The sequence below is a fragment of the Lynx rufus genome, unplaced genomic scaffold (assembly GCF_022079265.1).
Source record: "Lynx rufus isolate CCGP_SWC_20201006 ecotype Redwood Valley unplaced genomic scaffold, mLynRuf1.p SCAF_20, whole genome shotgun sequence".
Classification (NCBI taxonomy): Eukaryota; Metazoa; Chordata; class Mammalia; order Carnivora; family Felidae; genus Lynx; species Lynx rufus.
In genome coordinates this window covers 19,154,464-19,167,252 of record NW_025814835.1, presented here as the reverse complement: position 1 = coordinate 19,167,252, position 12,789 = coordinate 19,154,464, and the positions used below count along the sequence as shown (strand labels likewise).

The following is a 12,789-nucleotide window of genomic DNA, read 5'->3' as shown; positions in this document are numbered from 1 at the left end:
TACCCATAGTTCATTGGTTAGTGAAGAAAATGTGATTTTAGCACATATCTCCCTCTTTCTGGAGCCTGCATTTACCTGCTTTTCAGTGTCTCTGCTCACAAAGTTATTTATGCTGTCATGGAGCTATGACTGCTTCTTACTGGAAGCTTATGAATTCAGATTTTATATCATGTCTTCTCTTGATCACAGTCTATAGAGGGTGTAATGTGTCATAAAATGTTAGAAGGCAGGCAGGTGGGTGGGAAAGTGAGGAAATGTGTGTCTTCAAGAAATTGAGTGTGCTCATCCATGATAAGTAATTACAAATTGTGAATTTGGAAGAATAAACCTTCATTAAGTCATCACGTAATCATAGTGATCAGGAACATTTGAAATTATTAAAAGCTAGTTGATCAGAAATAAAAGAATTCAAGCTGTGTACAACTTTTCCTTGACTTTCAAATTTGTGAACTGTTATGTTTCAAAATCTGTTTTTTATTTCATGAAATATTGAATTATGTTTTTATGCCAGTTGAAAAGCATTATTACTTAATTTTATTAACTTGAACCATGTTACTATTTAGAAAGAAAGCATATTATGTTTATAACCTTGGCTTCTTCGTCCCTCTCTACTTAGAGGATACTGTGGTAGCCCTTTCAGTGACGGGCATCTTGAAGGTGTGGATTGTCACCTCTGAAATAAGTGGCATGCAGGTGAGGCAAATGTTCTGTTCTTGCAGTCTTCAATTTTAGTGATGATAGGCCCCTCCTTTTTTTCTTTTTTCTTCTTTTTATTAGAGAGAGAGAGAGAGAATGAGAGAGAAAGAACGAATATCTTAAGCAGGCTCCATGCTCAGGGTGAAGCCTGATGTGGGGCTCGATACCACGACCCTGGGATCATGACCTGAGCAGAAATCAAGAGTCGGATGCTCAACCGACTGAGCCACCCAGGCGCCCCTCCCTTTTTTCTTAAAGCGCAAGGAAAAAGCTATTCTTTTTCGAGAGCCTTATTGCCATAGTATTAGAACATCCCCTACTCTGCTGTCTCTGTAAGTGCATTATGTTTTTCACTTTTGATAGCAGACATCTGTTCTGTCAAGGACATGAAATAGAGAAACATACTGCATAGGATATAAAGTAGAGAAACCTAGAAGAGCTGGGATTTTTCTCAGTTGCTTCTATTAAAGTTAAAAGATAGTTTGCTTGAGGGGAAAAAAAAATAAAGTAAACCAACACAAAAAGTATGTGAAGCCAATTTTAGTTTCTCTCTCTCTCTGTTCTTTGGGCTTGAATTCCCTGTAACTTTTTGTCAGTAGGAAAGGCAGATCAATATTCTGACAGTATCGATGCTAATCTCTTCAGCTAGGGAATCTTTACACGTTGAATTTGGGAGAACCTGGAGGAATTGATCAGTTTTTGTTCTGTTTGTTTGTTTGTTTTTTTAACCCACAAGGACATACAGAGACAGAGTTTAGGATCAACTCAAACTTTTATCATCTGTTATTGTCGTAGTGATGACACTCTGATTCTCATCAGTGTTCTAATCTTGAATAGCTTTGTAGCAAGGCATAGTGCCCAGATATTTTTGGAGTGTATCTTTGCTGCTTTTTATTATCTTGGTTCTCACATAAGTGGCTAAAATGATGAATATACCAAGTGATGTCTTTCTTTCATTTTATTTATCATTGTATGATAATTTTAATCAACAACCAAACCATTCCTGAAGTTCTATAAATCTTTCTCTTTTCAGGATACTGAGCCAATATTTGAGGAGGAATCCAAACCAATTTATTGTCAGAATTGCCAAAGCATTTCTTTTTGTGCATTCACACAAAGATCGCTTTTGGTTGTGTGCTCCAAATATTGGAGGGTAAGATAACTACATAAGTAAGAAGCTGTATTTTTACCCTTCAAGGTGTTGGTTTATCAAACTTCCAAAGATAATTATAATGAAGAGCTTAGTGCAAGAATATTTTAACCATTTGGAATTCATGTGTGATTTTGATATCAAATTTTTAGGTGTTGGGGTTTGGCTGTATATAGTTATCTTTTTGTATTTTGGTTTATAGAATGCTTCAGAATAATGATTATTCTGTTCATCTTAATTTCTTCCCTTTGCTACTGTTTCAGTCATTATTTTCTCAGTGCAACGTAAGCAGTGGTGGTGAGTTTTCTGCAGGTTGACCCGTCTTTGTTGTTATTCCCAGTTGCCGTTCCCTTCCGCTTTCTTGGATCTGGCATCACTTCTGAGCTAGTGATGGCAGGAGTATATTACTTCCACATTGCGAGACTTCAGTATTTCCATAGTAGAAAAAGAGCCAGCATGTTTTGACCACTCGTGCCTAGCAGAGTTTTCAAAGCTTTCCCTGCATTATTTCTTTTAATCCTCACAACTCCCTCAGGGGAAGTCTATTAGTTACCTAATCCTGCATAACAGATTACTTTAAAATTTCGCAGTTTCAAACAATAAACATGTATCACCCCCCCATCTGGTTCATGTATCACCACCCCAACTGTGAGTCAGGAATGTGGGCACAGCTTAGCTGGGTGCTGTGGCTCAAGGTCTCCCACAGGCTGCGGTCAAGGTGTCAGCCAGGATGACAGTCTCGTTCTAGGAATCACCTAGGGTGGTTCTGCTTCCAGGCCTACTCACTTGGTGGTTAGAAGGCTTAATGTCCAGCTAACTTGGCTGGAGGCATCAGTTCCTTGCCATGGGGGCCTCTCCCAGCCTGGGAACGGTCTTCCCTCAGCTTGAGCAAGCAAGAGAAATTGTAGCCAAGACCCACCTGATGTGGCGACTGCAGTCTCCTCTCTTCTCCCACATTCCGTTATTTAGAAAGTCACAAAATTCTGCCTGTGCTCAGGGGAGAAGATTGCACAAGGGTATGAGTACCAGGTCCGGGCAGTCTTGGAGGCTGTCTGCCACGGCAGGGATTGTTACTTTCCCCATCTTGTAGGTGAGGCGCTGGGGGCTTGGGGACATAGAAGGCTTGACTAAGGTTGTACAGGTGGTTGTGGAGTTGCTGGGTTACAACTCAGACGGCCTGACTGCAGCGGCTGCTCTCATCGCCACCATGTGATATGCCTCAGAGGGCACCGGCTTGGTAGCGACGGACCGACTAGGGCCGCCGGTGGCACCTACCTTAACCTTATCCTTGCCACTGCTACCGTCCTGGAATCAGATGAGAGGAGAAGCTAGCAGTTGCTTAGTTACAGTAAGCTCCATGGGATCCTTCGTCTTAAAATTTAAAGCACTTGTAAGTGGTAATACACCAGAGTGCAAGAGGACACAGTGAAAAGTATACATCCTTTTCCCCTGGTACTTTTCCTTGTCCTCCCCAGAGGCAGTGCTAATACCAGTTTCTCGTGTGTTCGTAATAAGCATCTTACAATCATGTGAGAACAGAAGAAAAAGACAATCCAGTAGGAAAATGGACAAAAACGTTTCATGAAAGGAGGAGGCCGATGGGTGATAAATTTAGAAAGGTGCTCAGCTTCATTAACCATCAGGGAAAAGCATAGTAAAACAACTGAGGTAGCACTAGTAACTTACTAGAATGACTTTTCCAGATATTTATTGCCAAAAAGAAGTTTTCTGTTTTAATATGGTTACATTATCATCTTTTATGGTTTCTTTTTTTTCTTTTCCTTCTTTTTATGGTTTCTAATATAATTTGTGACATGTTCTAAAGGGCTCTTCATAAGCTAAGCTTTAAAAATTTTTTATTTCATTATCCCTAATATTTGTATAATTTTACTTTATATACCTTTGAATATTCAATTTGGAATTTATTTTGTATAAATTGTAAGATGTAGATCCAATTTATTTTTATTCCTGATGGACCCCCAGTTCCTGATGCCATTTGTTGAATAATTTATTTTTCTATTGTGATGCTTTTATAATATACTCTGTTCCTGTAATTACCGGAATCTGTTTCTGAACTTGTTAGTTTTTCTGTTTATGCATCAGTACGATATTGTTTTATTTTCTGTAGCTTTATAATTTGTTTTAATAGATAATAAGGCTGGAGGGTGGTCTCCAGTCTTTCTTGGACTTGGCTATTCTTGTAGTGTTAATGTTATAAATGATAAATATGTCAAATCTTGGTAAATTCAGCTGGGATTTTTTCAGTTTCAAGAAAGCTGTGCATGAACAATTTGATTGCTTTTTATTTAAAGAAAACTAAAATAAAAATTCTGGGCCGTTGAATTACTTATTTCTCCTGGGGAAATTTTTTAGCACTGTAAAATACACTATCACCAAATATTGAAAGTGGTAGAAAAATTCTTCTAGGAATTATGAGATGAGGGTTTTAGTCCTAGCTCTGGCACTTACTAGACATGTGACCATGAACAGGTGATGTAACCCTTGTTTGTGTCGGTTTGTTGTTTGTAAAATGGGATATAGCAATGCCTGCTTTTTTTTGTGTGTGTGTGGGACTTTTATACTTGAGGATTATTAAATAATAAAACTGAGTCCATTAACTCCTATTTACAGTACTTCAGCACCTGGATGAAATAAAGTAAGGTAATTCCCATATTAATAAAGAGATATTCTGATGTCTGAGTTTATCAGAAATGGAAACATAGCCATGCATTCTAGAGGCTGGTTCCCTATTACCTAGAATTCTTTGATGGAATGTTCCTCCCTTTAGATAAAAAAGGGAAAGGATTCCCTGTCCCTGTGACAGGCAGTGTGTCTGCTCCACTTGTTACTCAGTGTCTGACCCCCCAGAGGCACACAGCTGGGGACCTACTTGTGTTTTCTCTGCTGCAGGTGACTGTGCCCCAGGGCTCACTGACACAATGTCTTTAACTTGAGGTAGTGAACTTTACAAGGCCCGAGTTTGTTAAATACATTTCTAGAAGTTTTTGTTTTGTTTTTACTTTAAATGTCATTGTATCTTATTTAAGTGATACAAATTATATTAGATTGTGAATTTCTTGTCCCTTGTAGGTATTTGATGCTGGAGATTATTCCTTGCTGTGTTCAGGTCCTAGTGAAAACGGACAGACGTGGACTGGAGGTGACTTTGTATCAGCAGATAAAGTAATCATTTGGACTGAAAATGGACAAAGTTATATTTACAGACTACCTGCCAGGTACTCAATAAATAACAAGTTAGGACTTTAATATAGTTTGAATTTGGGGTATAACTTGAATGTATGAAAATGTATAGAGTAAAAATAATTCAGATAACAAACTTCAGAACTTAAGTTAGATTTGTAATTCCAGTTTAACTTCTAAGTACAAAAATTAGGTGGATCTTTATTTAAAGTAGTGTATTTTAATGACAATGACTACATTAAATTAACTATAATTTGAAAATCCATATTTTGTCCATTGTCCAAAAATCTTCATCATATAGTATGATAAAATATTTAATGACAGTATTTTAATTGAATGTTGTAACTTTTTCATTTTCAGTTGCCTTCCAGCTAGTGATTCATTCCGCAGTGATGTAGGGAAAGCAGTTGAAAATTTAATTCCTCCCGTACAGCATAGCCTCTTGGACCGAACAGATAAAGAGGTAAAGTTCTTCAGGTACCCTTTATACATGATAGTGACATTGAAAATGTTTGACAACTACATTTATGGGTGTCTTTTGGTAGCTAAGTGTTTGAAAGATTGAGGGCACTGTGTTAAATGTTGTAAAACATTTCAACATGGTCAATGATGAGCACAATCTTGAAATTTGTGTATCTTAATCATATAATATGCTTATAGTATTCACCTTTCTCTAAGAATACAGACGATCTTATGCTGACTACATATCGGAAATGACATTTTGATAAAATTTATATTGGTGGTACCAACTTATTTTATGCTGTCATGTAATTGTAAACATAGTGACAGATGTAATTTTAGGAGGACTAAGATCATCGTGGAATACTGCTGATTAGTAATAGTTCCTTACTTGAATAGGCATTGCTGTCTCTCCCCAAAATCATACAGTGATTTAAATTATTAGGCATTAGAATTAAAGAATGAGGGGTGCCTGGGTGGCTCAGTCAGTTAAGTGGCTGACTTCGGCTCAGGTCATGATCTCATGGTTTGAAGGCTCGTGAATTTGAGCCCTGCGTTGGGCTCTGTGCTGACAGCTCAGAGCCTGGATCCTGCTTCCGATTCTGTGTCTCCTCCCTTCTCTCTGCCCGTCCCCTGCTTGCGTTCTCTCTCTCTCTCTCTCAAAAATAAATAAATATTAAAAAAAAAATTTAGAATTCATGAAAGATTTTTTTCCTCTATAAAAACCAAAATTTATTATGATTTCTAAAAACCTACTTACCAATTTAGAATTGAAATGCAATGGCACTTAGTACTAGGTTTTTATCTCCAGATGTTTTGAGCATTAAGGATGAAGCTCTGGTTTTAGAAATAAAGTTTCCTTTACTTGTATTCAGGGTTTCCACAGCTTTTCATTTTGAACATTTTGTTCCATTTTTATGTGAAGGGATGATGAGGGGAAGGGAATTTTTTTTTAATATTTTGAATTTATGGAATTTATACATCTTTGTACAGTTAAGATGCTCTATATCTTGTCCTTTATTCTCCTAACTTAAGCTCCTACTTACTGCTTTCCAGCCAGTCACTTTCAGGTAAACTAGGGGATAATGACTTGCATAAAAAACATACATAAAACAGAACAACCACATTATATTTTTAAAATATCAGCCTAATATGTTTTTTTTTTTAATTTTTTTTTTTTAACGTTTATTTATTTTTGAGACAGAGAGAGAAAGAGCATGAACAGGGGAGGAGCAGAGAGAGAGGGAGACACAGAATCGGAAACAGGCTCCAGGCTCTGAGCGGTCAGCACAGAGCCCGACGCGGGGCTCAAACTCACAGACCGTGAGATCATGACCTGGGCCGAAGTCGGACGCTTAACTGACCAAGCCACCCAGGCACCCCTCAGCCTAATATGTTTAAGTTAAGATACGTGTATTATATGATGGGAGATACACTGTGGTATATGGAATATTGGTTATATAGGTGCTGTAGCAACTTCTCCATGTTTAGTATATTTTTTTATAAATGACAACATTTAGTAATTTCCAGACTTCAAGTTAAATCACATTATTGATTATGCTTAATATATGTAGTTTCAATAGACTAGTGCTTTTTCAGGAAAGAACTAATACCAAATACAGTAACTATTTGTTAACTATAACTGTCAGAACTGAAGTTTATTTTTTTTACTGCTCTTCAGGATACGATTCTATGCTTTAATATTCAAGTGTTTATGAATTGATCATCTTAATTTTAATTTTAGGAATCCACCACTCTTTAGTATTTTCATATAAGTGATATCACTAAAGGCACAAGATCTTAAGCAGAAAATAATCTGTTTTAAAAATAAAAGTGTACCCAAGAGCCTAATGAGTGGTTTTTGTTCCTAGTAATTTATAGCTAACGTATTGAGCTAGGCTCAACTTGATTACATAAATGTGACCAAGTAAAATGTCATGCTATTAGTTGAAAATATACTGCTTAAAAAAATGGAGTCCTCTACTTGTGAAATCTTGGTAGTTTAATTTTGTTGCTATTCTTAGTGACTAATCAGGAATGAGCAGAAAGCTAGGATTAGGGAGTTCTCCTTTTTTGGCCTTTAAGGTGGACACTTCTTTTTGGTAAAGAGTGATATATCTTTGTATTAATTATTTAATAACAGTTAAAAAAATTGCATTGCGGGGTGCCTGAGTGGCTCAGTCGGTTGAGCGTCCGACTTCGGCTCAGGTCATGATCTCACGGTTCATGAGTTCGAGCCCCGCGTCGGGCTCTGGGCTGACAGCTCGGAGCCTGGAGCCTGCTTCCGATTCTGTGTCTCCCTCTGTCTGCCCCTCCGCTGCTTGCACTCTGTGTCTTGTATTGTCTCAAAAATAAATGGACATTAAAAAAATTAAAAAAAAAATTGCATTGCTGTGGTGAGTAATCAGTTTTTCTAAAGCAGAGAAAAAGAATAATAGAGAAAGACTATAAATGTCCTTTTCATTCCATTTCATATTTGTATTTACTGGATTTGAATATTAGCTGACAGGTAATTAATGCTATAAAATTACACTAAAATATTGTTGAAGACTCCTGCTATAAACACTTTTTATTGATTTATTTTTTTTTTTACTCTGGTACTGAGGCAAAGTACTTAACATCCTTAACTGAAAAAATGTTAATAAGTGAAATATTTTCATTAAAAAGACAGCTATGGGGTGCCTGGCTGGCTTAGTCAGTAGAGCATGTGACTCTTGATCTCAGGGGATCGTGAGTTCAAGCCTCAGTTGGGGCGTAGAGATTAAAGAAACAACAACAAAACAGCCAAAAATATTTGAACTTTTTTTTTTTTTTTTGACAGTTACTAATTTGTCCTCCTGTTACTCGGTTCTTCTACGGATGCAGGGAACACATTCATAAACTCTTAATTCAAGGTGATTCTTCAGGAAGATTGAATATTTGGAACATATCAGACACACCTGATAAACAGGAAGGTAAGGAAGTTACTAGTAATAAATCATGTGCAGCAACTTCGTAATTCTTTTAATTTAGCAACATAAATACCAAGCATAATAAATTCATAATGTACATGTCATTTTATCCTTCGAATTATAGTTTGTGACAGTTATCATTCTTCGATATATATTACTGAATCAACTGTAAGTACTTTTATTTTACTATGTTTAATTTTTTTCTAACATGAACAAATTTTTTTCTTTTTAAATACAAAACAAAACCTCCGCAGAGCTGAAAATGACAACCTCGATTAGCTTGCAAGAAGCATTTGATAAACTGAATCCTTGTCCTGCTGGAATTATAGATCAGCTGAGCGTGATTCCCAATAGTAGTGAACCTCTTAAAGTCACCGCAAGCGTGTACATCCCGGCTCACGGACGACTTGTCTGTGGCCGTGAGGACGGAAGCATCATTATTGTGCCCGCCACCCAGACGGCCATCGTGCAGCTGCTGCAAGGGGAACACATGCTCCGCCGAGGTATACTGACCGTCTGCCACCGTCTAAAGTGTGTGCAGGGCCCTGTGCTGCCCGTGTTTGCGCTCTTTGTTTGTGACAAGTGCGGCGAATCCACGTAGTCGTTAGCATGCCAGGACTTGGCAGAATTTACTGTGCATGTAACAAGTACTTGGTACCTGTTTTTGGGGTACATACCACGTGATAACTGTGCATAAAGAGGCATCTGATTTTCTCTCTTTGGTATGTGTTAGTAGTTTCGTTTATTATCAGTTATCTCTATGGTTGACTAAACACCATATCATCAGTAATGCTGGTAATCTTTTAGAACAGTGCTGTCCAGTAGAAATATGTATGTATAACAATATGTGATTTTCTATATCCGCATTAATAGAGTAAAAGAGAAGCAGATGAAATTCATTTTAATAGTCTGTTCTATTTAACCCAATATGGCAGAACTATTTTCATCTCAACTTGTAAAATTGAAGTTTCAATTTTATAATATAAAATCAATTGTAATTAATATAAAGAATTACTGATGAGATATTTTACATTACTTTTGTGCTGAATCTCTGAAATCTCATGTGCATTTTACATTTACAGCACATGTGAATCCAGACTAGCTATGTTTCAAGCGCTCCATAGTCTCCTGTGGCTCGGAGCTACTGTATCGGACAGAGCAGTTTTCGACGATAAAATTAGAAGTTTTTTTCTATGATCAAATGTATAGGTATTCTGATGATTCATATTTGCTTTTATTTGTTGAAACTTTGTAAGACTTTGATTTTCCCATTTTAAATCCAAAACCTCATTCACAGGTTGGCCACCTCACAGAACACTCCGTGGTCATCGGAACAAAGTCACATGTTTGCTATATCCTCATCAGGTCTCAGCTCGTTATGATCAAAGATACCTGATATCTGGAGGTGTGGATTTTTCAGTCATAATTTGGGACATATTTTCTGGAGAAATGAAGCACATCTTCTGTGTGCATGGTGGCGAGATTACTCAACTTCTAGTTCCACCTGAAAACTGTAGTGTAAGTTGATCATAAAAGATTATTTTATTTGTGGTAGCGCTGAATTCTGTTGCTCTCAGGCATAATATAAAATGGAATCTAGAGTAACTGAAAGAAAATGTGACAAGAGAATTAACAAAACCTTTTCAGCTTTTAAAACTAGATAATGGTAACATATACTATTTCAGCAGAATTGTAATTATTTACTGTTGGGCACAGAAATAGAAGATCCACATAGTGTTTTTTCCTGTTACTAGCTTCTAAATTCTAAATGGTGTGGCTTGTCTCTGAAACATAGGAGCAGGTTAGAATGTATTTATCAAAGTTCCAGTTTTCCGTTTTAAAGTAGTTTAAATATTCACAAAGATATTTTGCAATCTTATTATTTTCAGCCCTATCTAAGCAAGAAAGATGATGAATGTGTACTTTGGTAGAGGCAAAATACTTACCAATGCTTACTAATAGTGTTTGTTTAAGTAAACACTGTGACAAGGGAAAGTATAACGGTCACTGATAATGATTTTGGAGAATTTCGTACATACTTTTGTGGAAGCAGATTGCTTTCTTAGTGATGGGTATGTAACGATGTCAAAAACCCTAATCATTTTAGGAATGTGAGGCTTTAGGAGGGAAATTTTGGGCTGCTAAGTAACAGACCCACATTTTTTTACCCACAATTTCTTTCACTGTGTGTTAATCATGAACTTTTTCTTGTGATTAGCCACTGTTGTGTGTGCGGTCACCATCCCCCAACATTCACCTGTGTGCGGATGCGCAGAGGCGCACTGTTGTCTCACACAGATTCCATGTTCACTGAAACCCACTCAGCTTCACCAGTTACGATCTTTCTGAACGGGAGAACATTTTGCTTGTGTATCTGATGCAGTGTTCACGAGGTGTCTCATTTCAAAACCTACGAAATTTTCCTTGGCCTTTCTGCTTACTTACTTACTTCCCCTTCCGAACAGTGTATTTTATCTGCTGTGTTCTGCCAGAGCTAGAATTTGTCTGATTTGATGTTGGCGGTGGTGTTGGCAGACTTAGTGCCCATTATCCTTTTTTTTTTTTTTTTCTGCCAGACTTGAAAATTCAGGTTCTTAATCCTTCTCTTCTTTCTTTTTTAATCCTGCCTTTTCCTTTCTCTCCAGTGGGATTAATGTTAGTTTCTTATCTCCATCACTGTGAACAATTGCTGTGTGTTTATTTAAGCAACCAGTCTTATGTCTATTTCAGTGAAACAGATACCATTGTAATTGCACTTGCGATTTTTAGTGCTGTTACAATCCCATCCTAAGCCTTATTTTACAGTAGGTATTCCCTATGGTGAAACATGAGAATTTTTTCATCCCTGACTGCAAATTTGGTGAAATATCTAATTTTTGATCCTGAAATTGATTATTTAGATTATACCAGTTTAGAACAACCATTCCCGATTTGGCAGTTTCTTGTTTTTGTAAGAAAACATTAAAAATATTAGAGAAATAGGTATCTGATTTATTTATTTTTGTACATTTTTATTTATTTTTTTGAGAGAGAGAGAGCGAGGGAGGAGGGGCAGAGAGAGAGGGAGACAGAATCCCAAGCAGGCTCTGTGCTGTCAACACAGAGCTCAACACGGGGCTCAAACTCACAAACTGCGAGATCATGACCTGAGCAGAAATGAGTAATCCGACGCTTAGCCGCCTGAGCCACCCAGGCGCCCCGAGAAATATGTATTTTAAATTACAAATATTGAGGGCGCCTGGGTGGCGCAGTCGGTTAAGCGTCCGACTTCAGCCAGGTCACGATCTCGCGGTCTGTGAGTTCGAGCCCCGCGTCAGGCTCTGGGCTGATGGCTCGGAGCCTGGAGCCTGTTTCCGATTCTGTGTCTCCCTCTCTCTCTGCCCCTCCCCCGTTCATGCTCTGTCTCTCTCTGTCCCAAAAATAAATAAAAACGTTGAAAAAAAAATTTTAAATTACAAATATTGAAAGTTAAGTTGGGAGTGGTTTACATGGGATCATGTTTTCTGTTTGAATCTACATAAATTTGTATGTGTTTTAGCTTGTATGTTTGTATGAGAGCATACTCTGGTTTCTTTTTTTAAAAACTTCAAGTGGATATTTAATACAATAAATTTGTTTTGACCAGTTGCATTTAGAAATGTTTTTAGTGAGTAAAGAGCTACCTGTAGACACATGCAACTACATAGGGAGCGGACTCCTTATTAGGTGGGGCCGGCCCACGGTGCTAGTGGACTGGGTGATATGGGAGGCGGAGACACGGAGCAGGAAGTCTGGCACTTGGAAAATAACGTATGATTTACAATTTACTTATAGGCTTAACGATAGAGATTCTCTTGTTTTTAATTGACTTTCAAAAGTACCATTAAGACAAACTTGCTTTTAGCTTTGTGATAATTTAACAAGTTGTGACTGCCTGGTTAATAAGCTGTCCATTTAGCCGGTGGTTAGGGACATTACCTAATGTGTTTGAAGATCAAAGGGCCTAAATGATTAATAAATAAGCTAAGAATTTGATATTTGCTAAATGTTTGTCAAATGACTGTCTTGCTAAGTTTAGAGCTAATGACATCAGATGACGGTTCCAATGCTTGGGTTGTCCCTCTCATAAATTTATCTGGTGTCACTTTCTTTTAGCAGAAAATATTTGGTAGTTGGGAGATTTTAAATATTTATTAAGTGTAATGATTAAAGGTAAATATTGAAAAGTTTGTCATCTGCTTTTTGGTTTAGAATAGACTTTTGGTTTTTGTCTTAGGTAGATTCAGAAAGTTGAGTTTTGACTTCCTGCATTTTTTTTTTTTTTACAGGAAAAGATGTTCTAAAATGGAGGAA

At 37.3% G+C, this 12,789-nt stretch overlaps 1 protein-coding gene across 1 annotated transcript in view; it reads left to right on the top strand.

The window, feature by feature from the left end:
- The window catches only part of WDR7 (WD repeat domain 7), a 357,963-nt gene that overhangs the window by 39,302 nt on the left and 305,872 nt on the right, over positions 1-12,789 (top strand). Inside the window, exons 7-13 of the mRNA XM_047086392.1 lie at positions 617-693; positions 1,730-1,849; positions 4,937-5,082; positions 5,408-5,510; positions 8,328-8,460; positions 8,712-8,960; positions 9,755-9,975. Coding sequence (XP_046942348.1) covers positions 617-693; positions 1,730-1,849; positions 4,937-5,082; positions 5,408-5,510; positions 8,328-8,460; positions 8,712-8,960; positions 9,755-9,975 — 1,049 coding nt within the window. The remainder of the gene's footprint in view (positions 1-616; positions 694-1,729; positions 1,850-4,936; positions 5,083-5,407; positions 5,511-8,327; positions 8,461-8,711; positions 8,961-9,754; positions 9,976-12,789) is intronic.